The sequence below is a fragment of the Rhineura floridana genome, chromosome 7 (genome assembly GCF_030035675.1).
Source record: "Rhineura floridana isolate rRhiFlo1 chromosome 7, rRhiFlo1.hap2, whole genome shotgun sequence".
Lineage (NCBI taxonomy): Eukaryota > Metazoa > Chordata > Lepidosauria > Squamata > Rhineuridae > Rhineura > Rhineura floridana.
In genome coordinates this window covers 1,308,671-1,329,459 of record NC_084486.1, presented here as the reverse complement: position 1 = coordinate 1,329,459, position 20,789 = coordinate 1,308,671, and the positions used below count along the sequence as shown (strand labels likewise).

Here is a 20,789-nt window from a genome sequence, read left to right as displayed (position 1 = left end):
GCCTCTGAATCCATTCAGAAATAAGTCACTAAATAAGTTTAATAGTCTGGTGTATTACATACTTCTAAAGAGACTCTTTGGATTACTGTCACATTTTATACCTTAACCACAATTTAAAGTTATTAAATTGTGTTACATCAAAACTAGAATGAACAGATTTTAAAATTTAGTAAGCAAACTGAAGTCAGATAATATAAAATAACACACACAATGCAATCTTGGCCAGAATAATTCATTTTCTGTAATTACACAACAAAACTTGGTTACTGACATACAAGAGAAAAATGCTGGTGTAGAATTTGGGTTTCTTCACATGAAGAAGGCCCGATAGTACCTTGTGTACACCTAAAATAGACCTCCCTTTTCCCCAGAAGGGATTAGCCCACAAACACATACCACAAATTATCTCCAAAGATGACAATCAACGTTTCTTGCCCTGGCTGCAGATCCCAATGCAGACAACCTTATACAAAATGAATCCTTGCAATGGCATAGACAAAGACACTTTAAGTAGCCATCAAAAAGCCAAAGTATATAGGGGTTATAAAATAAAAAAGCTTAATGCCACTATAAATCAATTGCGCCTCAACAACTTGTAGTACTATGTTCAGTTCCGTCACCACACAGAACTGAAAAGCAAGAAAAAAGGGATAGAAATAGTTTACTTATAACGAAAGGGTTAGAAGAGTATTTAAAAGAAGACAGAAGAGTGGACTTGAAGAACTAGATAGGGAATGGTTGTTTACTTTTTTTAACATCTGAAAATGATTTCACCACACTATGTTGAACAAGAGCTTTAACCCCTATCACAAGCATTTATTTTTTCCATCCAGTAACACCTGGAACATTTTGCCCCTTGAAGCAGAGGCTGTTGCAAGTCAAGTTCTGAGAAGAACGAGACAAATCTGTGGAAGATCATTAACAGCTTCAGCAAACCAGCCTAATACTGACTGCTCAGTGCACGATCACTCTGTCTACCCTACAGAATAGGCCTTGTCCATCACCAACTGAGGGCAAGTTAGAAGGCTGCAACTAAAAAAACTGGCTGATTCACTTGCTATTCAGTCCCATGACCACCACTACCCACTGTTGCTAGGTATCTGTTGCAGTGCCACAACTAGCAGAACTCCCGTTATGGTCTGGACCGGAGGTAGCCAATGTGATGTCCTCCAACTGTGCTGGTTGGGGTGGTTCAAATACAACTCCCATCAGCATCTGGAGGCATCAGGTTGGGTAAGGCCAGTCTTGACACAGTAATCCTATGCCCTTGGCCTACAGTCCCCAGCTCTTCAGAACTCCTTTACTTCCCCACCTTCCCAATAACAATGCACAGCCCTCCTAACTGTAGCTCCTTTGTTGTTTTGACCTGTCCTACTTTCTGCACCTCCTGGTCTCCACCACCCTTTGTTTCCCCACATCCTCACTCTTCAGGTCCTTGCTGCCTTGGGTAGCTGAGAGAAACTGAACAATCTCATCAGCATCTCCAACATTCCTTTCCTCAACAGCACACAATCCTCCCCAATCTTAAGCACTGTGAAGTTTGAAAGCCCTCCAATGAATCCCTTCTTGCCCCAATTTCCCATCTCCTCTGCCTTTTTCCTCAAATCTCATTCTCCACCTACCTTTCATTCATATTCTCAAGTCCATTGCCTACTCCTACACTATCTGTCTCCAGGATCCCCTTCCAACCTCTCCCCATGACTCAACCTGCCCCAAGATTTAATTCTCGCCAAGGAGCTGGGCAGCAAACATCTTTGTTCCCTGAGCAGCTAAACATTCTGGATCACAGCACCAGCTCAGCCACGAAGCCAACAGAGGCTCCAACAGCACAAGAGTAACATCATACATCTACAGGCCCTGTCTAAAATAGTCAGGAATAAAGTCACAAAGTATGCCTATGACAGCAAACACTGGGACCCTGAAGAATTTGTAAAGCACAAAATGTCCATCTGCTAATCAGAAAGACTGGACAGACCAGCAGTCTATCTCAGTATGGTGGTTCTTAAGATTTTCAAATACAGCAAAACTAATTGCCGATTAAACACTTTTCAGAAATATCTCAAAGCAATCTGATGCTCACCTTAACTGTGGGGTAAGTCTTGTGTCCCTTCTCACTAGATGCTCCAGGCAGCCCACCATGCGACGGACCTTCACAGCCATATCGGAAACGGAAACCTCGCTGACAAAGATAGGCAAACAGAGACATCACATCAGATGGCCAGCTGCAGCAAGCCAAGCTTCTTGGGAAAAGCTTGCTTGTGGCAGGATATAGCTGGGGCATCTAGCGCCTTTAAACATGGTTATATCCTCACCTGCTTTGGCTGTTCAATTATAGTGAGGAATGGGCCTTCAGCTAAGAATAAAAAAGAAAACAGCCTGATCAGGTCGATGTTTTATATCCACACGATCACATAACATGCAGTTAAACAATACTTCATAGGCATGACACAATATACACCAGCAGAACTGAAGCTACACTCCTGCCACCAACCTTCCAGTGTTCCCATCCCTTGTAACGTACTGTCCCTGAAGTACATATCACTTCCCAAAGCATTCCTTACCTGTCTCCATGAGCAGGTCCTTCTGCTCAATCAGATGAGAGCCAAACTGGAAATCATCATAGTCTATCCCATCCAAGCACTGCAAACAGAATGGGATCAAGACTTATTTGCCAAGTGTCAGAGACAGAAGGGGAAAGACTCACAAAATACACACTCAAGATGAGCTGATGAGTTCTAGCACAGACCGCTTTAAATAAGAATCTGTTAGGGGTATACAAAGAGCTACCCATCTTTGTTGTAGCAAAACCAACAGCTCAATGAAGCCCCTATTACCAGACCTGGGGCAGGGGGTGGAGATAAACCTCTCTGCTCAAAATGAGAACATCTAGGGCAGTGTTTCTTGAACTTTTGATAGTGCGGGACACCCTCCTCCCCCACAATAGAGAAGAGTGCCTCTAATTCTTACACCTAGTAAGGTTTACATATAAGTCCTCTTCCAAGCATTCTGAATTTGTGTCCATGGATGAAGTACAGGAGCACACAGGGGAGACCTGTTCCCTCCATCCCCAATGTTCCTGCATTGAGCAGGAAGGCTGGAAGGGGAACTGCAGTTGAGTCTAGGTTGGACACGCTTACAATTCCCCCTGTGATTTGGAACCCTGCACAATCAGGGTCCCAACTGTAACAGAAATTGAAAGTATGTTCAACTAAACATGCTAACACCCTTCGCACCTTCATGCTCAATACGGGAAGGTCAGGGGTGGAGGAGACAGATCACACCATCCCACACCTTCTCCATAGATAGCAATTCAGAATGACTCAATGGCTTCAGAGTGTTTTTAAAGAACTACCCACCCCACTGGGTTTCAGGAGAAGTTGATCTGAACATGCTTCCTAACTGGAATGAGGCAAAATAGTAACTTATGGATAGGAACAAGGGGCAGACTCCTTTGCTGCATGGGCAAAACAGAGAACCCCCTAGCACAGGATCTGGATTTACTTCCCCCCAGACACACAACAGGCAGTCTCTTTTGTGGGTTGGCACTTTAGGAGCAGATATGTACTAAATAATTTTACTTCTTGGGCCATAAACAGTTCTATTGCTTGGGCATTACCCATCTCAGGCATGTGTGGTGGTAGACTTGGGTCCGCTAAACAAGAAATGGGCTCCTGCTGTAAGGGCGGGATATAAATCAAATAATAAATAAGTAAAAAGCAGAGATTTGTTTTTTAAACTTATTAAAGGATTTGCCCAAAGATGAGAAGGCAGTCTTTACTAACAGTAACTTTAACGTTCGGGACTGGAAGCGGGAAGATTAGCTGAACAGAAACGCTCAGCAAAGCAGCCCAGTTTTTGCATATGGCAGAACTGAAGAGTGGGGAGAGGCGGTTGGGACTCCCCCAACCGGCAGATGAGCCCAGGGAGCCCCTTACGGGTGACTCACTGCGTGGTAGCCGTCGCAATCCATGACCGGTCGAAGCGGCAGTCACGGAACTGGTAGTCGGGCCCTGCGAAAGAATCGAAGAGCAGGAGGAAGACGAGACAGACAGACAGAAAGCGCCGCCTCTGCTGCCGAAAGAGCCACAGGCGGAAACTGGGCGGGCGAGGAAACGCCGATGGAAAGTCCCTAGAAGCCCAGCAGAGCAGGAGGGAGAAAGAGAGGAGGGAGGCGCTCGCCTTCGTCTCTTCTCGACTCCTCAGCCTGACGATATGTATCCCTCCGACCCCCCACCCCACCCCCGTACCTCCTGCTGCTGTTGCTGCTTTTGCAGAAACCCCGAAATATCCACACACTGGGCGTGTCGGTTGCGGAAAAGCGGCAGCTCTGCCGCACTCTCTCTAGTAGTTTGCCTGTTTACTCAAGAGTTACGTCCCGCACAGGCCACTGGGGCTCCCACCTTCCCTCCCAAATAAAAACAGCGCACCAAAGAGGACTGGAGCCCTTTCTTCACCCACCGGCGGAAGACAACCTCCAGCCGGGTATGGGCCCCGATCCAGGGAGAGTTGCAATTCCCCGCCCGGGGCCGCCGAGAACTGGCCCCATTGACTTCCCAGGTGCAGCCAAAACTGCAGGCGAGGCGCCCCGCTCGGAGTGAACTCCACCCCACCCTACCCTGGGAAACCCCCACGTGGCCGGGACACCCCAGCGGGGAAGGCGACCTACGCGAGGAGTGTAGCAAGCGGCTCTCCGAAGGGGCAGGAGGAGGAGGCGCTTCTCTCTGCTCTCCTCCGCCTGATGTCTTGCGGGAACTTAGTAAGACCCAAGAGAAGCGAGAAGCGGAGGAGACCCCCCCCCGGAAAAGTGGGGCGGGAGGGGAGAGGGGGTCACTCCGGAGGAAGGGACGCGAAGAGAGCGGGTGCATCCGCGGGAGGCGCCTCGCGCCACTCACCTGAGGGCGACCGGCGAGGTTCCGAGCCGCCACGGCTGCGCTCCTCCGGGCCTGCTAAGCCACGCCCCTCCCGCAAGGCTTCTTAGCAATCAGCTGACCCGGTCAGGAGGCGGGGCCTCCCAGACGAGCGCCGGACGCGGGCTGGGGCCTGGTTGTCAGGGCAACGGAAAATACTCCCCTCGCCAAGCGGGAAGCGGCCGAGGTGCAAAGGCAGCAGAAGTGAATACGGAAGCGGCACAAGGGTGGGCGGAGCGCCGCCGCTCGGGACGCGGCTCCCGGGTCGGGCCGGAAGCTCCCTTAGGCAAGTATATAAAGGCGAAACTCACGCCGCTAACGCGGAAGTAAAGAAGGGGAAAGATTGCAGAAGAGAGACGTACACAGAGACCTCTGGAGCAGCGCTTCCTAACCTTTATGAGAACTGGACCCCCTCTGTAAGCTCAAAAAGTTTCATGGCCCCCCCATGCTAATTATAATTTTAGTGTCTGTTAAGTGAAAAAAATGGTGCCTCGCAAAATCACATCTCCAAATACCCCTTTCCATTAAAAGCTCACTGCAGACAAGGAGATGTTGCTTTCTTTTCTTAATGCAAAGGGCCAATCAAATTGGTATCCCCTTCCCCCCCACACACACACAGTTTGAAGATGTACAGTCCTGTCTCCCAACACCAGTGGCTAACAGTGTTGGACTAAGAACTAGGTTCAAATCCCCACCCAGGCATGAAGCCTGCTGGGTGACCTTGGACCAGACAGTCTTTCAGCCAGATGTATCTCACAGGAACTGTATAAGGATAAAATGGAAAGGGGGAGAACCATGTGCACCACTTTGAACAACTTGGAGGAAAGGTGGGATATAAATGCAGTAATAAATAAATAAATAAATAAAATTCGGCTGCAGCATGTGGGCCCCAGCCTCAGCCAACCTGCTGAACTTTTTAAAAATCATCATCATCATCATCAAGAAGTAGCAATGTGGTCATGGTGGGGATGCTACATTGTGAAGACAAAAGGACTGATAGATTGAGGAGGGGGGTTAGTGCTTTTAGGCCTTGGGATAATCATCAGAACTGATTACTTGGTTAGCATGCACCTGGGAATGACAGCAGAGCAGAAGACAAATCAGCACACACACCTGTCCCTCCTGCAAGCATATGCAGGCATGTGGGAGGGGAAAGCCCTCAACTGCCTCAGCATCATAGAGAGAGATGGAGGGGTAGGTGGAAGAAAGGGGGGAGCTGGCACACACATTTAGCCTCAGAGATGGGGGGTGAGCAAGTCCTGAGCATTCTCACTGCTCCTTAGCTCCATCTGGGCCAAAGGTGAGATCTGGGCGGCCTCGCAAATAAGAATAATGTTTAAAAGAAGGTGGCAGTGAAGCAGGAGCCAAGGAAGGCAAGCTGGCTGTCTACCAGGAAGGGGGAAAGCAACTTTTCCTTGCAGCCTTGCTTCTTTTGCTTCACGGAAAGCCCTCTCCTCTCGTTCTGAGCAAGAGCGTTGTCAAGCAGCGAGGAGACAGGAGTTAGTGATAGTAATCCCCTCTTATTCCTGGTAGCTCCACCCTCAACCTCCTTTGGTATCTGCCACATGTTTTATAGGTATCCGCCAGCCCTCAGCATGCCTGAAAGACACTTTGCCACTTCAGCAAAGGTCCTCCCTTCTTATTTGGAGCAAGGGAGAGGTGTAGTCTGCAGCAGCAGTGGGGAGCAGACAGCGTGCAGGGAATGAAGACTTTTTTAAAAAAAAAATCATTTTTTTTACTGTTTGTGCCCCCCCAGGATTACTTCACGGCCCCCAGGTTGGGAATCACTGCTCTAGAGGAAAGTGGTGCTCTGACCATTTTGCCCTGTCGTCCCTCAGCCAGGGTGGTGTCTGAATTAAGTTGTGGAGGGAAAAAGATTGTGGGCTCAGCTCTAAGAATAACAATCCTGCCTAAACAAATGCTCAGAGACAACCTGCTCCTGAGTTCAAAGTATACTGAGAAGGCAGGAGACTGCCCTTCTTCAGTGGCAATGTGAAGGCACTCTGCATATGCTCAGCGGTACTTCTCTTCAAGGACTCCTAGGCTGAGGCCTGAAGAACACTTTGCACAACTGATGTTACTGGAAAGGAAGACGGGGAGAGCTTGCCAGTAACAAGAAGAGGCATTTGTAAAACTAAACAAAACCTTGCTTTTGTGAAGAATTGCTTGACGCTGGGGTCAGTAGTATGTTCATCTTTAGTAAGATTTGCACTTTTGAATTCTATACTTTACTTCCAACAACCAATCAGTTGTATAGCTTATCTTAAGTGCAAAATGTTGAAGGCACAAACTTGAACATGTTGGACCAAAAGTAAAACCAGGAAAATACCTTTTCATAAGAACAGGCTTCCTCTACTCTGCTTGGAAATTCTAAATATTTAATTAATTTGTTTTCGATCCCTCCTTTTGAAAAGGCCAGTCCTATGTAGCCTTACTCATAAATAATAGTCCTCTTCTGCTCATGATGCCCAGCAACTGATATGCAGAAGCATACTGCCTCCAACACAGCAGTCATCATGGCTAGCAGCTACTGATAGCCTTAGCCTCCATGAATTTTTCTAATCCCTCTTAAAGCCATCTCTAGCTATATATCTATAATAATCATAGTCAAGAATCCATATCCGACTCTATAGGACTTGGGCTCAACAAATCTTTCTTACCAGATTCATTCCCTGCTTGGGATAGTCAGCTTGACAAAAGGAAGGTAACACCTGCCTCTAGCAGTAGGGGATGGGGGGTTGACAAACTAGCTTGAGATTTTACAGGATATAATAATAATAATAAAATTTTATTTGTTAGTCGCCTATCTGTCCGAGTTATCGGACACTCTAGGCGACTTACAACAACATATGAAAATACAATAAACAATCAAAACACAATTATCAATTAACATCAGAAAACATCCAATAATATATCAAAAAGCTAATCCACCCCACAATTCCTATAGGCCTGCCTGAATAGCCAGGTCTTAAGAGCTCGGCAAAAACCCACCAGGGAGGAGGCATGTCGGAGATCATAAGGGAGAGAGTTCCAGAGGGTGGGGGCCACAACCGAGAACGCTATCTCCCTGGTCCGCACCAGTCTAGCTGTTTTGACCGGTGGGACCGAGAGGAGGTCCTGTGTGGCTGCTCTTGTAAGGCGGCCTGATTGGTGATACTGGAGGCGGTCCTTCAGATATACTGGGCCGAAACCATATAGGGTTTTAAAGGTCAACACCAACACCTTGAATTGGGCCCGGTAAACAGCTGGTAACCAGTGTAGGTCTATTAACACCGGGGTGATGTGATCCCGGCGGTGGCTATGCTTAATTAAGCGTGCCGCCGCATTCTGTACCAGCTGCAATTTCCGGATCGTTTCAAGGGTAACCCCACGTAGAGCGCATTACAGTAGTCTAAGCGAGAAGAGACCAGGGCATGTATCACTCATGGGAGCAGATGTGTAGGAAGGTAGGGTCGCAGTCTCTGTATCAGATGTAATTGATACCAAGCTGCCCGGCTCACTGCTGAAATTTGAGCTTCCGTGGACAGCTGGGAGTCAAGAATGACTCCTAGACTGCGGACCTGGTCTTTCAGGGGTAATCTCACCCCATTAAGCACCAAGTTGATGTCTCCCAACCTTCCTTTGTCACCCACGAGCAATACCTCAGTCTTGTCGGGATTTAGTTTCAGCTTATTCTTGCCCATCCATCCACTTACGGACTCCAGGCACTTGGACATGGTCTGAATAGCCAACTCTGGTGAGGACTTAAATGAGAGATAGAGCTGAGTGTCATCCGCATATTGGTGACACTGCAGCCCAAAACTCCTGATGATAGCTCCCAGCGGCTTCATATAGATGTTAAATAGCATGGGGGAGAGGATAGAATCCTGTGGCACTTCACAATTAAGAGGCCAAGGGTCTGAAACCTCATCCCCCAATGCCACCCGTTGGTACCTGCCTGAAAGATAGGAATGGAACCACCGTAAAACAGTGCCCCCCATTCCTAATCTCTCTAGGCGAGTCAACAAGATACCATGGTCAACAGTATCAAAAGCCGCAGAGAGATCCAGGAGGACGAGGAAGGTACATTCTCCCCTATCCAACACCCTCTTCATATCACCCACCAGAGCGACCAAGGCTGTTTCCGTTCCATGCCCAGTCCTGAAGCCCGATTGGAATGGATCTAAATAATCTGCTTCCTCCAAGTATGTCTGTAACTGTTTAGCCACCACACGCTCTATCACCTTGCCCAAAAATGGTAAATTTGAGACAGGGTGAAAGTTAGCCAACTCTTGGGGATCCAAGGAGGGCTTTTTCAAGATGGGCTTTATCACTGCCTCCTTGAGGGCTAGTGGCATTGCACCCTCTTCCAAGGATGCATTTACCACCGCCTTGATCCCTACGCCCAGTCTCTCTTTACAGCTCATAAGGAGCCAAGAAGGGCAAGGATCAAGCAGACAGGTGGTTGGCTTCACAGTCGAGAGCACCTTGTCCACGTCCTCAGCGAGGAGAGGCTGAAACCGATCCCACTGGACTGGAATGCAACTGGCCGATTCTGGCCCACTTTCTGTATCCACGGCGTACGGAATCATGCTCTTCAGACGCTCGATTTTGTTGGCAAAGTGTTTAGCAAATGTGTCACAGGTGGCTTTAGAGTGCTCCAAGGGTTCCTGAGCAACTGGACCGACCAGGCTTCGGACCTCCTGGGACAACACTCTGCCGACGCAATAGAGGCAGCAAAGAATTCCCTCTTCGCTGCCTTTGTTGCCACCTGGAAGGCTGCTATTGCTGCTCTAACCAGTGTCCGATCGTCCTCGGTGCGAGATTTCCGCCACCGGCGCTCTAGTCGTCTCACCTCCTGTCTCAGACCCCGCAACCGTGGAGAATACCAGGGTGCTGTCTGAGTTCTATTCAGGGGGAGAGGACGTTTCGGAGCCACACGGTCAACTGCCCTAGTGATCTCCCTATTCCACTCCATCACCAGGGTTGCGACCGGGCGACTTTCAGTCAGCTCCAAATTCCCCAGTGCATTCAGGAATCTAAGGGATTCCATCAGGCGTCTGGGGCGGACCATCCTAACAGGTCCTTGTCCCCTGCGGAGGGTGTGCGGCATTGAGAGGTCTATCTTCACCAGGTAGTGATCTGACCATGACACAGGGTTAGTAGAAATCACCCCCATTTTCAGAGCACTCCCATCCCCTCCCGAGACAAACACAAGGTCAATAGCATGACCGACAACATGGGTGGGCCCTGTATTACTAAGGTGCAGTTCCCAAGAAGTCATGGTTTCAATGAAATCCCGAGGGGCTCCCATGAGAGCGGCCTCGGCATGCACATTGAAGTCCCCCAAAACCACTAGGTTGGGGGAGAGCAACCGCACAGCCGAGACCACCTCCAGCACCTCGGTCAGGGAGTCTGCTGTGCAGCGGGGTGGGCGGTACACCAGCAGAATCCCTAAACTGCCCTTTGGGCCCAACCTCCAGTACATGCAATCAACAAACTTGGTCTCATGGAGGGGAGGTCTGGTGAAAACCAAAGACTCCCGATAAATAACTGCTACACCCCCTCTCCACCTACCAATCCTCGGCTGCTGTGCGTACCGGAAACCGGCTGGGCACATGGCCTCAAGTATGGGAGCTGAGGCCTCATCCAGCCAGGTTTCCGTAATACATACCAGGTCTGCGTTCTCATCCAGGATCATATCCTGGATGAGAGATGTCTTCTGCACTACAGACCTGGCATTACACAACAGCAGTCGAAGATTGGATGGAGTCCTGCATCCCCCAGTTATCTTCTGGTTGTGGACAGGCCCGGAACAAGGGATGGGTATAATGCATCTATCCCTTGTTCCCCTAAACTGGCGTGGCCTGCCACCCATGCCTTTCCAGGATCTGCCGCCTAGCCTTTTAATGTAGTGGCTCCCCACTCCTCCCTCAGCATTCCCCTCTGGTCTACACATGCCTCCCCCCTGTCTACCGATCAGGCACGCCTCCCCCCCAGTAAAAATAATTAAATGTCCGTATCTTCCCCACTCCCAAGATGGAAATGGCCTCTGTCCTCTCACTCCTCAGCGTTCCTGGCTCTCCACGGTGACTCTCTCCGTCCGGCACAGTTGCTGTCTTTACTCTCCACCACCTCATCAGCACCACCAATAGCTCTGTCTCTTAATCGAAGCCAAAACAGCCAAAGCTCCTCGTCCTCTGCCCCCTTCACAGGTCCTGTTCCTCCCTCTTGGCTCTTGTTCCACCGTTGCGGCCAGTAGGGGGCGCCCCGCACAGCACTGCCACCGACGAGAACGCCGGAGACAACCAGGCAGCGTGGACACCCCCAAACCACGACCCGGCCCCCCCGCGCCACACCCGACGCCAGCCACTCCCTCGCCAGCAGGAAGCACCCCAAGGCCCAAGGGGTAGTCCAACAACGGCGGGGGGCACGAGTCACAATGGCGGTGATAGAAGGCACAAGCCGCGAGGGAGCACAGGTCACGGCAGCAGCAGAAAACACAGGCAGCAGCAGGAACACCAACCGCAACAGCGGCAACAGGAAGGAACAAGCTGCGAGGGAGCACGAGCCACAGCAGCAGCGGGAGCCCAGGCAGCGGCAGGGAGCGCAAACTGCAACAGGAGCGGCAGGGAGGCACAGGCCACGGCTGAAAATGCGGCCGCAGCGGTGGCATACAACGACAACCACACAGGCCGCAGCGAGAACGCAGGCCACGGCCAGAGCAGCAGCGGCAGCGGCCAAGGGAACACAAACCGCGGCGGGAACCACAGGGCACAGCGGCCGCAGCTGCAGGAAAGGTCCAGGCCATGGCAGAGAGCGCAGGCCGCAACGGCGGCAGTTGCCACAACAGGAAGCGGCCAGGAGCAACAGCAGCAGAGAGGGGCATCCGTCCCAAATATCTTTCCACCGGACCCCACAGCGTCGACTCGGCCCGGCTCCAGATGGTAAGTCACACTTGTCTCTGTGTTCTTACAGTTGGCGTTCTTATTCTCGGTACCTCCTTATCCTTATCCTCCTCACCAGTTACAAGAGGGCAAAAAGGGTTCCCCAGAAAAGGTAAGAGAGACAATACAGATGACCAGCTTGCCAAATATACACACTATGGTCAGTTATTGCTTTTTAAGTAGTGATCACCTAGATTACAGGGAAGACACTGAGGGAAAAAGGGAGGAAAAGAGGAAATTTGGGGTAACCCTGGAAAGGAGGACAGCCAGTCCCCAGCAGGAGGAGAAAGTGATCTTCCAGTCATCTGGAATCATGTATGCATGGGCATCCACTGGGGGAAAAATTGGGGGGGGGCAATGTTTTGGGGGGCTACAAGGTAAAACACTAAAAGTGGGGAGTAGGCTAATTTCTCACAAAAAATGAAAGCTGAGGATCTGGGGATTATGATTTGGGGGGACTGCCTTGCTCCCTTCCCAAACACTCATGCATGGATGCCACTGTGATGTGATAGATGGGGAGAAGTATCACTCACTTCAGAGAAAACTACAAAATTAGTATGTCTGTGATGTGATAGTAGGTATAAAATAATGGTTTGGTACCAGTATGTTTTAAAGATAAGATTTTGTTTGTCATTAACTGGAAATGATTCAGATCCAGACCTTGAGATGGTTCTTGTGTCTTTAAAAAATGTAATATAAAGGACAATTCTGCCAAATGTTATTTTTTCCGTAAGTGTAATGTTATGACGGGGAAAGCTGCATCTAGAAAAAATATTTCTTAAGGGTCTGGACATGGGAGCCTTAATACTTTAGCTGAATATGTTATCTGCCTAATCAGAACAAAAACAATGAAATGACACTGGAGCCATTCAAGAGGCAGCTGGACAGCCATCTGTCAGGAATGCTTTGATTTGGATTCCTGCATTGAGCAGGGGTTGGACTTGATGGCCTTATAGGCCCCTTCCAACTCTACTATTCTATTATTCTAGTTTCAAAATCATATTCCTAACAAGAGGGATTTCCCCCCCTAAATTTCAGCTTGCAGTGTTAGTCATAAATTAGTCAACAGCTAGAGAAACAAGGACCTAGAAACTTGTTGACTCCCGTTGGACAACATGATAATGACATCATGAATGCATTCTCCCAACTACAGGCAGCAAATTGGAGTCTCACAGTCTTTCCTCCTTATCACTTAGCAGGTTGCCCAGTCTTGCCTTCAGACAGGAGACTCTTAAGAATAAAGTGGCAGCCTTCAATTGAGCAAAAGATGGGGGATGCAATCCCCTCACACACACTTAGGGACCCTAGGAATGCATAAAGGGGGAGTGGACTGGTGATAAGGCAAATTCAGGGAAAAGCCTGGGGTGTGTCCACAGTGAAAGGACACACTCTGAGTGAAAGGAGAGGTAAGGGAAAGTGTGTAGTTTGTATTTGGGTGGCATACATATGTTGTGAATAAGTAAATCTTGTTAAGTCTAATTGCAGAGGAAATTGCCTTGGGAACAGGGATGGGGGAGAATATCTCCTAAATCGGACCTGGCACTGGATTGCAGCTGAATTCGATAGTTCACTATCCTTTCAGACTGGCACCTATTTCTTGCTGTGGGCTGCAGCTGTAATCGGAATGGATTTTGCGGTTGTGACTGCAAATTGGCAAGAATTTATTCTTTCGAACTTCCTCACTACTTTATGTTATTTTCATAATCACAGCTGCTGCATTCGCAACTGCAGTTATGATTGTCATTTGTCCATTATATATTACGAACAAAATTGTGTTAGTTTTAGGTAGCTTATGTGACTTACACACACTCTATATTGTCACATTTGAGGGCAAAGTGCCTGGTTTATCATCCTCTCTGAGGCATGTTAGCGACATGTATATTTTATTCAATAGCCCAACGTGTTTCAGCCACTATATATAGGCCTTCATCAGGGGCTGTAAATATAGTAAAATAGCAGGGACAAACTGCATTAATAAACATATACATTAAAACCATACATGATGAATCTCTATATAAATTCAGTGCAATCCAGTGCAGATGTAAGAAACTACATAGGACAAACATCTAGGATTGTCAAAAGATGTATAGGGGAACACCTCAGTAACATCAAAAACAAGAGACCTGGGGGCCCCCTAGTGGAACATTTTATTAGATGTCATCACTCTGTTGCTGATTTCAAGTTTTGGGTTTTAGAAAAAGTAAGTGGGGAGAGAAGCCATATCCTAGTAAGGAGAGGAATAGCATAGATTCTGAATCTTAAAACGATGATCCCTAGTGGACTTAATGAGAGTTTAGAATTGCTTCCTCTTGTGAAAAAAGAAAAATATCCAGGATCCCTCCTACATTGTTTTGCCTCAGGTGGTATCAATTTTCCATTCCTTGAGTGGGCTCACCGTTGATATGACCCCTGGGAGGATGTATATGAATACACCCAATGAACTCTTTCTTGTGGTGGTTGAATTGATAGCAATTTTGTGCACAGAAAAATATTAACCCAGCTATTGTAAGTACAAAATGTTTTATATAGAGATTCATCATGTATGGGTTTTTTTTTTCAATTAATTTTTATTCAAATTTTCAAAACCAAAACAATACAAAAAGAAAAAACACAAATCAATAACTAATACAATAAAAAAAGAAAAAAAATATTGACTTCCGATTTGTCGTAGTTCAGCTATAAGTCTATAATATATAACAAGCCTGTCTCTTAATAGATTATAAAATCACCTTCCTCCAGCTGTTATCTTAGTTGGTATCAAATCTCATTAACATCATATCATTTTATTCTTCCACAAAAAGTCAAAGAGAAGTTTCCAATCCTTGAGATATATGTCCATCAATTTTTTTTCTAGATAAACATGTCAATTAATCCAACTAATCCAATTAATCAAGTCTACTAAGTCCAGTAATTTCAAATCGCTCTTCTTCCATTATCCGTGTTGGTTCCAGCTTCCATCTTTACGCACCCAGTAATCTTGCTGTCATAGTCATATAATAAGAGTCTGATAGGAATTTCCTTTATCACAGATATTTCCTTGCCATCAATTCCGAACATATCACTGAAGTATTGTTGCAAAGCCGCATCTCTGTTCCTCTTTTTTACAGAATACACTAGCACATCTCTTGAAGGTTTTTCCATTGACACAAAACAGGAATTAATTCTGTTAACTTTCTCCATTTCAAGTTCCATCAAATCCTTCCAGTCCAGGAATTTTTTTGAACCGATAATATCTTTATCTCCAATCTCTTCATCAATTCCTTCAGGGACAACGCTGAGTTCCAAACCATAATATTTGTCTCCAGGATCCATCACAGCCAGGAAATCCAAATCTTTTTCCAAGTCCATATTTAATCCAATCTCCATAGTTTGAACCTTGCCTTTAATTTTTCTTTCATCCTTTTTTGGTTTTCCAGATCTATCTTTATTCTCCTTTCTCATAGAATCCTGAATTTCTTTCAGCTCCTGTCTCATTTCGTCAAATTCAATTCTCAACGCTTGTCTATTATTTCTCAGTTCTTGTTTTATTGACTTAATCCCATTCATTATTTTCTGAAACATATCTAAAGATAAAGTCCCTTCTTGTACATCCATGATCTTCTTAATTGTCATTCTTAAAACCAAAGGAACAAAACTCCTTCAATTTTCAATGTCCCAAGCAAAGAGCAGTTTATTTCTTTATCCAGTTACAAAGGAGTTAATCTTTCAAACCAACTGACGTCACACTCTAAACAGCACGGATTTCCTTATCTCTTATATGCCCAGAAGTGCAAAAACAGCTTTAGTTCACAGCATCCAAATAACTAGTAGCAGAAAGAATAAGCAGATTCGTCAAAAAAAGTAGACCAGAAAAAATAGTCCCAGACATATATTACACAAAAGTCTTATAAATAAAAAAAAATCCAATCAGAAACCCCTCATCCGTTGTAATCTTTATAATGCTGATTTCCATGCCAGCTTTTTGCAATAAAAAAAAAAGATAGGCTATTTTTATTTTCTTCCCCCTTAGTTCCGTGAGTAAAATTTTAATTTGTAATTTTATTGTAATATTGTATTTTAATCTTGTTTTGTTCACCGCCCAGACAGCTATTCGCTATGGGCGGTTTAAAAATGAAATAAATAAATAAATAAAATAAATAAAAGAGAAGGTTTTGACTCACCCAGGTTTTCTTAATTGCTGGTTCTTTGACAAATCTCTTTAGCTATATAGATAACAAAATAATGAGCGTAGACAGGAGAATGCTTGCCTGTTAATCCGTTTTTCTTTGAAGAAAAAAAAAACGGCTCACTTATTCAGCTGAGCTAGCTAGAAATCCTCGCTCCGTCCGAGCTGCTGGAAGACCTTCTTTCACAGACAATTCTAATGAATTCCAGTCTCCAACAAACACAACAAAGCTGTGTGGGAAATCTCACGTTTCTTCCTTATCCGGAAGAAATTATCCCCAGTCAAAAAAGCCCCTTCTGACTGGATTTAAAACTGAAAAAGTTTCATCCAAGACGGGAGCCCGTCTCAGAGGCAGCACAGGCGGAGGGATCCTCCTGGGAAGTCCATCATGTATGGTTTTAATGTATATGTTTATTAATGCAGTTTGTCCCTGCTATTTTATTATATTTACAGCCCAATGAAGGCCTGTATATAGTGGCTGAAACGCGTTGGGCTATTGAATAAAATATATTTTTCTAGCATCTTGGGGTTCCCCCGTTTTTCGTTTTTTCTGGTTTTGGATGCTATCCACTTTCATCGGTTGATGTTAGGGACTCGGCCAGTTAACACTCAGGTTCCAGATAGGCATGTGTAGTCAGAATGAGAATACACTCTTTGCACAATGAGAATGTATTCATCATAATAACTGAAATTGTATCCATCCATATTATATAAAAAATGCATCCTTATTTTTTAGAGTGTGCCTTTTCTGAACACACAGAGCGGGGACGGGAGAGAGGCAATTCATTCCACATTATTTGTTTCCTGTCAGAAAGGAGGATTGCTCAAGGCGACAACAATCCCAATTAAAATAATCGTAACTATCACAATGCAAAGATTAATGCTTTTGAAACAAAAATGGCTCTTGGTACTTCCTATGCCATTGATGACTCATTGTCCCGATGTGGCTTTTCAACTCTACAAGGTAATTCTTTGTAATGCTAGCATTTTGTAAGTAGCCAAGATTCCTCCTCCCCTTCGTAATGCATCCACCCAACTTCAGAAAGGAAAAATACGTTGTTTTGTCTTAATTGATGGCGTACTGCATGGTTATTGGTACCTAGGTACATTTACTTAGGACTGGGCAGGCTATCCCTGTGCGGTAGTCACCCATGCTATATATTGCTCCATAAAGAACAAATTAGTGTCATTTTGGATCTGCATGGGGTTACTCAAACAAGGAAGTGATCAATCACATCATTCATTCAGCATTTTAAAAAAATGACCACTGAGACTTCATCCTGCCATGCTGTCAGTGTTTTCATTGCCCATACTACTTTGTCTGCATCTCCTGGTCCCGGTGGTGATGGACAGTGTCCACTCCCACACCAGCAGCACACAGCAGGCACTCGGTGGTCAAAGGAAGAGGCCAATGTGCTACTTGATTTGATATTGCATAGCACCAGCTTGGCTGTTTTTCTAAGCAGTAGTTGCTACAAAAATCTTGACCACTGGAAGTTCAGAGAATTTTAAAACAGAATCATTACCACAGATCAACGTCAAAGGTAAGATCCAAGTGGAAGAAAACAAAACTGGATTTTTTCAAAGTCAGATTGGAATTTGCCTTGGGAGAACAGGCACCACAATGACCACTACCACCATTTTACGCTGAGATGAAGAAACTGGGAATTAGCTGGCAGACCGATGTTCAGATTGCATAAAATACCAGGTAAATTGGCGGGTGGACACATGAACTATGTCCCTATTTGAGTAAAGAGGACCTTACATCAGTGGTACATGCTCTGGTAACCTCACGTTTGGATTACTGTAATGCGCTTTACGTAGGGCTACCTTTGAAGACAGTTCGGAAGCTACAACTAGTGCAAAATGCGGCGGCCAGATTGCTGACAAGGACCAAGCGGTCCGAGCATATAACACCTGTTCTGGCCAGCTTGCACTGGCTGCCAATATGTTTCCGGGCTAGATTCAAAGTGTTGGTATTAACCTATAAAGCCTTATACGGTGCGGGACCACGTTACCTTACGGAACGCCTCTTCCGATACGAACCTGCCCGTACACTACGCTCTACTACGAAGGCCCTCCTCCGGGTTCCAACTCATAGGGATGCTCGGAGGGTGTTGACAAGATCTAGGGCCTTCTCAGTGGTGGCCCCCAAACTATGGAACAGTCTCCCCGAGGAAGTGCGCCTGGCGCCGACGCTGCTTTCCTTTCGGCGCCAGGTTAAAACCTTCTTATTCTCCGAAGCATTTTAATCTAAATTGATTTAAATTTAAAATGTCATTGCATTGATTTAGATTGTGTTTTTGTATTATATTGTGTTATTTATTGTATCTTTTATGCTTTGTATTTTTATGTTCACCGCCCAGAGAGCTATTGCTAGTCGGCCGGTATATAAATTTAATAAATAAAATAAAATAAATAAATAAATAAACTAGTCACTCACTCACTGGTCTGCAATTTACTGTACTAATCAAAGCACAGCACATAGTGTTGTTGGGTGCTGCTAGGCTGGCTGGTGAGGGTGGAGGTGGTGGCAGGCTGGACTTCTGCAATGCAGTTTTGTGTTGTTCGTAGTGCTTATTCATTTTTGATTATCATCAGTGTCACAGAAAACTTGATGTTTTCATTATTAACGTACGTGAGAGTGAGAGATGTGTGTTGGTTGGCTACTTGATGAGTGTGTGTGTGTGAGAGTGAGTGAGTGATACACAGTACTAGTACAACTGTGACTTGTAATTGTCTATGGATCTGGAATTAAATATCGCATGTCTTATTGTTCATGTTGTCTATTATTTTGTGGTGGTGGTGGTGGTGTCACTGTTACTGGTGAAATTCTAGCTGTAGTCCTTTTTTGATTGATTTTTTAATTTCATTGCAGATGAAGTAAAGGAGGCTGTTGTGCTGGCGAATAAGAGGAAGACAATAGAAGATCAGCATCCTGTTGAAACAGAAGATTTTGAAGATGAGGAATTAATGACCACCACCACGAGCAAGAAAACACCCACAGGTGGTGCTCCACGATGAAGAAAACTCAGAAAAATTCAAAGTCACTATTTTTTAAAGAAATAAAAGAGCACAGGGGCAGCCAAGAAGCACAAAGGCCACAGTGAGATGCAGGACACGAGTGCAATGGTGCAAGCAGGCACAACTCAGGCATGCACTGTGGAACCACCACCACCTTCACAATCTAATTTCTGTTCAGGAACTTCTCCATCATGCATCTGCAAGAACTGCCCACAGAGTAACTATTATTATGGACCATTGAAATGCCAAAAAAGCAAAGCTGAAATAAGCGATTCTGTGCTGCTGCTTTGTGTGTGTGAGAAAGAGAGAGATCAGGTTCATGTTCCCATTTCAGTAGTACTATTATAATTTGGCACTCTAAGACTGAGTTGTGTTTTGCTCTTGTGAAAAAAGGGGGGAAATATTAAGCAAATGATGTCAATACAGGATGCAATGCAATGCATGTTAAATACTTCTTCACTTCTTTTACAGGGGCGGCTGCTGCTGCTCCTGCAGCAGCACAAGAAAACATGGTTATCAAGGACATGCTTTCTGAAATTAGAGCAGAGTTGAGTAGTCTGAGTTCTGAAATGTGTGAAATGAAGCAGTATTTTGTGCCACAAACTCCACCTCCTGTTGGTCATCCACATCCACCACCACCAATTTGTGTTGTACATTTATGGGCATGTCCTTGTTCAGTGAGTGTATTTTGCTGATTCAAAGTTTTTACTGGTGCAGTTTCTAATAGCTATGATATCTTTGTAAAGCAGTGTAACTTGTGAAACATTTATGTCACTCGCAGACTGATTCCATAACAAAAACTACTTTGCACTTTCACAGCCAAAGTATGAGTTTCATGTGTCTAGTAGTATTACATGGGGAAAGCTCCTATTCTTTAAAATGCATTTCTAATTGCAACTATATTTGCTTCTGTGCCTGCGTGCATGCCTGTGTTTGTGCGTATGTGTGTGGACTGGACAGCACAGTGTTATAAATGTACCTTGAGCATAGCTCACTAGAAATGCAAGTTCCCCTATTGCGAGGGTAGCTGTAGCAAGACCCTGTGCTGGAGTTCCGCCATTTCGGGATTTAAAAAAAACCCGCATGTTTACACAATGTCTGTAATGCTCCGTAAATGGCGCATTTCCATTAAGAATCCAGTGTTTCATGCCCTTGTGACCGCCATTGCTTGTTGTCAAGCAATGCTAATAAGGAAAAGCAGCTTCAATTAGCCAACTTAAAACTGCGTTTCATAGGACTTGCATATACCCATGCCACGAAGCCTCCTGGGTTTGTTCTTTAGCCCCGTTTTTGTCTGCTCTCACGCCCCCTCACTTCCCCAAATTTTGGGAACCTTTGTATTTTACAAAAATGTTCCCAATGAAGCCAATTTAGAATCTAGGGTAAAGGGTAACCCCGTCATAAGCCTGACACCATTTGGCTCCAGTCTGGTAACCTCTGAGGCTTTTGCTTTGGAATCCAGAAAGCACTTGTTGCAATTACCGGAGCCCTTTAGAGGTAACCAACTAGATTGAACAGTCTGAATTCAGTCTGTCCAGTTGTAGTCAGGCCAGCACCAGCTGTCTAGCACCGCCTCAAGCGGGTCCGTTTTGCTTTGTTTGCTTGGAGCGTGTTCCTATTGGCTGATGCAGGACTCTGATTGACCTCATTATCATCAAATATGGAGAGCACGTTGATTAGAGTTTTGACAAAGCTGATATATGCAAAGATGCTTCTGCAATGTAACAAGTGCTTTCAGGGTTTTGTGGCTTGCCTTTTGTATTGGTC

At 45.7% G+C, this 20,789-nt stretch overlaps 2 protein-coding genes across 7 annotated transcripts in view; one reads left to right on the top strand and one right to left on the bottom strand.

Moving 5' to 3' along the window:
- Positions 1–5,099, bottom strand: part of NFKB2 (nuclear factor kappa B subunit 2) — a 33,298-nt gene extending 28,199 nt beyond the window's left edge. The window contains exons 1-5 of one of the 2 annotated variants that reach the window (XM_061634649.1): positions 4,893–5,099; positions 3,947–4,010; positions 2,562–2,640; positions 2,313–2,353; positions 2,081–2,179 (exon numbers count right to left, since the gene is read on the bottom strand). In XM_061634649.1, coding sequence (XP_061490633.1) covers positions 2,081–2,179; positions 2,313–2,353; positions 2,562–2,640; positions 3,947–3,970 — 243 coding nt within the window. In that variant the 5' untranslated portion in view covers positions 3,971–4,010; positions 4,893–5,099. Of the gene's footprint in view, positions 1–2,080; positions 2,180–2,312; positions 2,354–2,561; positions 2,641–3,946; positions 4,011–4,666; positions 4,862–4,892 lie in introns of those variants that run through there. The other variant, XM_061634650.1, reaches the window with a different exon arrangement.
- A 114-nt stretch (positions 5,100–5,213) lies between these two features.
- On the top strand, positions 5,214–19,898 carry LOC133388653 (ell-associated factor Eaf-like). 5 transcript variants are annotated; one of them, XM_061634659.1, is made up of 4 exons: positions 5,214–5,323; positions 6,664–7,084; positions 10,958–11,833; positions 18,877–19,898. In XM_061634659.1, the coding sequence occupies exons 3-4, from the start codon at positions 11,329–11,331 to the stop codon at positions 19,020–19,022; spliced, it is 651 nt and encodes a 216-aa protein (XP_061490643.1). In that variant the 5' UTR covers positions 5,214–5,323; positions 6,664–7,084; positions 10,958–11,328; the 3' UTR covers positions 19,023–19,898. The 5 variants fall into 5 exon arrangements, with proteins under 5 accessions (XP_061490643.1, XP_061490641.1, XP_061490642.1 ...); XM_061634657.1 differs by lacking the exon at positions 6,664–7,084 and having other exon boundaries at positions 11,102–11,833; XM_061634658.1 differs by lacking the exon at positions 6,664–7,084.
- Positions 19,899–20,789: the final 891 nt, after the last annotated feature.